The sequence below is a fragment of the Limulus polyphemus genome, unplaced genomic scaffold (genome assembly GCF_000517525.1).
Source record: "Limulus polyphemus unplaced genomic scaffold, Limulus_polyphemus-2.1.2 Scaffold4790, whole genome shotgun sequence".
In the NCBI taxonomy this organism is placed as follows: Eukaryota; Metazoa; Arthropoda; class Merostomata; order Xiphosura; family Limulidae; genus Limulus; species Limulus polyphemus.
This window is the reverse complement of record NW_013670400.1, coordinates 14,618-18,341: the sequence shown is the minus strand read 5'-3', so window position 1 is coordinate 18,341 and position 3,724 is coordinate 14,618. Positions and strand designations below refer to the sequence as shown.

The 3,724-nt window shown below is 30.1% G+C and overlaps 1 protein-coding gene across 6 annotated transcripts in view; it reads right to left on the bottom strand.

Annotated features, from left to right (window-relative positions):
* The window catches only part of LOC106471687 (estrogen sulfotransferase-like), a 16,523-nt gene that overhangs the window by 5,053 nt on the left and 7,746 nt on the right, over positions 1–3,724 (bottom strand). For all 6 annotated transcript variants that reach the window (XM_022400301.1, XM_022400298.1, XM_022400300.1 and 3 more), the window contains 4 exons: positions 2,397–2,608; positions 1,993–2,119; positions 1,563–1,657; positions 448–631 (listed from right to left, as the gene is read on the bottom strand). In XM_022400301.1, coding sequence (XP_022256009.1) covers positions 448–631; positions 1,563–1,657; positions 1,993–2,119; positions 2,397–2,608 — 618 coding nt within the window. The remainder of the gene's footprint in view (positions 1–447; positions 632–1,562; positions 1,658–1,992; positions 2,120–2,396; positions 2,609–3,724) is intronic.

The window sequence follows — 3,724 nt, the reverse complement described above, 5'->3', positions numbered from 1 at the left end:
ACTAATACAATTAAGTTGTCTCCAATCCCAACATTTTCTCATCAGATTTGAATGAATTGGGTGAATGACTAATCTGACAATAGAAATGGCAGAAATCTGCCAAATAGCAACCATTTCTCATCACTGAAATGTATATCATGCTGTAGACTTTGTAATACAATGCAGTGAAAGGGTTAAAAGTTAATTTTGATAGACATAACCAAGAGTTATAATGTATCAAGATAATGCACATTGTGCCTTGTTAGTTTATGCAAGAATTAAAAAAAAGAACATGTTTTGTTTCTGTAGGAAAGTCACTGATATTGGTTTGGAGATAAATTATTATATAGAACTGAAGACAGATGTAATGTTTAAAAATTATGTTCAATAAATCCACCAAATATAACAGAAAAAAGATCTAAGCTTAATTTATATAAAGCCCCAAAACTATAAGATTAATGCCATTACCTTTCCTCATGAACTCAGCTTCATTCTTGTTTCGAACATCGAGATCATCCCAGTGTGAATAATTGACAGAAGGATTTTTAGCCATTTGTTGAAAAGAACAGTGGTAAGCAATTCTTTCTATTTCTTCTTCAGTAAGGGATTTTCCAAGAAAATCTGCAATCTTCTTCACACTTGCTACAATATCCTGAACAATAACAACAGTGGTGAAAAAATAGAAGTCTGAATAAATGCATATTTATTTTATATATTTCACCTACCCAACTCTGTACAGCATAAAATCAGTAAGAAAAGCCATATAAGCAATAATGATTATAATTATTACTAACACAAGAAACAAAGAAACCTATTAAAATAATTAACTAAATGTATTTTAACATCAAGATTTTGATGACAATAAGTGATAAAACTAAAACAGCTTTAACAGATATTTATCTATTATTAATTATCCACCTAGAGCTCATTGCTGATTTACCTTGAATATTGGTTATGTATTTTCTACAACATTTGAAGTGAAAACAAATAGCTGACCAACAATAATTAACTTCATTCACAACATTAATTTTATGGGTGATTTGCAGAGTTCCCTCTAGGCCGCGTGGCTGCACAACAACCAATCAAATGCCACACACACATCCTCAGTAATGGTGAGTAGTCTCAACACATTAATGGCCTTAATGACCCTGGCAGTCTATAGGCCAAAAGCCAAAATAACCAACTAGTTGCATTGCAAAGTGGCCTAATGATTCAATAAGGTTGATGGTCTAACAATACTCCCCCCCCCCTAAATATAAACTGGTTGTGCATATCCACACAGTCTTGATACTGGAGCACATAAAAAAGTTCATTCTGTACATTGATTGAAAAAATTAAAGGGAACATTGATGATTTGCATGGAAATAAGCGTAACAGAATATTCATGAGTCTTAAATTTATGATAGGTAGTAGTGATAAATATGTACGTAATAAAATAACCTTTTCACAATTCTTGACACAATAAGGTAGCAGCTTTTATATATATATATACATATACCATACTTCCAGGTGTAATGTACATAAGGTAGCAGCTTTAAATACACATGTAACATATTTCCATAGTTTTTGACACATCTATGTACCTTGTGAAGATCTTCATAAAAAAGAAACAACACATTTTCATCATTCCTGTGTTCCCACCATTCTAGGTAATGTTTCCATATGGGTCCATAAGGAACTAAATAATAACAATGAAATTTATGATAGAACATTTCATGGCAGTGAACATAAAACTCAGCTTTGAGTGATACAGAATTTTTAAATTAGCACTTGAATGTGCAGGCAAGATGATCTTACCCTTTTTAATCTATTACTTTCATACATAAAAAATGACAGGATAACTAAGCAACAAAACAAAATGGTCCAAAATATATTTTTCAGTTGCTACATATAACACCAAATGAGTCATTAAAGCAAAACTTAATACATGATTATGCTATTGAATAAATGTGAAAAAAAAAACAATCTTTTGGAAATTATAAAATATTTTTCAAATAAGAGTTCTACACTTACTTTTACCATCAAGAAAGCTTTTGAAAAATTCTTCAAAAGAACCTTTGTAACTTATTTCTTTCACCATGCGTAAAAAATGGTAATATGAAACCAAAACATCCTTAGGGTTACGCATTATGTACACTATCTGAAAATAGCAAGTGAAAAAAATTATTGGAAAACTATATCAGATGCCTAAACATTATTTTGATAATTATAACATAAATAACATTTAGAAGCAAGACATAGCTTTTAATAAGCTTAAAAAATGTGATTTCGTATTAATAACTAATTACACAAGTTCCAAATTAGGTTTTTTCACAGCAAAATATTAAAGGTTTTTCATGAACAACAAATTCATATTTTGATCAGATATACTGCTGCACTTGTCTAGACAACTGTAATTAAATCAGAGAGAAAGTTACTTTTGGTTTAATCTGCTGTGCTTCTGGAGGAAGTAATGTGTATGGGAGATGGCTTTTCAAGAAACGAGGGGAAGACGTCTTCTCTATGATTTTTAGGCCAGGATAGAAAAACTCTATGAATGGAAATCGCTGTTCAAGATTCTTTGCTTGAGCTGCATTGAAATCCAGATCTGTTGCTATGACATAAACCAACTCTTGAACCCAAGTTGTTCCTTTTGAAAATAAAATGTGTTTTTAATAATAAAATTTGTACACTATCTTTTCATAATTTACTGTGTAATAAACTAGAAAGTTTTATACATGTAAAGAAATTACTCCCATTAAACAACTTGTTTACAATTGTATGCACATTTTTTCTCAAAAATCCTCTTTTCAAGTTAATAAGTATTTATTAATTATAAGGAAATTCACATAGAAAAAATTTAAAAAAATTACAACTAATTTTTAGGGAAAAAAACTTGCTTGTACAAGCTTTGATAGAAAGTACTTTCATTTTCTGTGTATGTAAATTCAGATATGTTGTTTTGACTTTCCTTATGTGAGCTCAAAACCTAATTATAAAATTGCTTTTAACAAAATTTGATTTTGAAAATTGATATGGAGGTTCATTAAATCCATATAGGGGTACATAGAAATAGTTTTGCATTTTACAGTTTTTTTATGGGCATTTTGTACCATTACTTCACCCCCTGTTGATGGATCTTCACCAAATTTGGCATGAAGGTTTGGTGGGTCCATGCGGAGATACGTGCAAACTTGGCGTTTCACATTTTGTGTTTTGGAGTTTTTATAGGCAATTTTGCATTTTGTACAAATACATATAAGGGAAGCAACTTTTCATGTTCTAAGATAACCTTTCATTAATCATGAATTTACATAACCTCCGTCAAGGGGACAGATACTCCAGCTAGTAACCTAATATTGTCGTTAGTCTATGTACTGAAAATACAAAATGAAATGTAAAGACAACAAAACTGTAAAAATATTTGTTGATTTCTTAATTTAGATATAACAGAAAATAGCTTAAATCAGAAACAATTTAAGTTTAAAATTGAATCAACATTTTTACTTTCATGATAAATTTTGTGCACTTTGCTCTAGGCTAGGTGATTCCACACTATTTCTTTACTTTAGGTGTATTATAGGAACACTTACTTTAGATTATGTTCAGAATTTGCAATTACAATAATTTAAGGTTAACCCTTCAAATCTCCAAAAACTTTTAAATTTACTTTATATTATAAACTTTCATTTCTAAGTACTGTTACGTCTCCGTTTGTTAATTAACTTTCCGTAACTTCGTTCCGACAAAACTTTAGTGACACAAG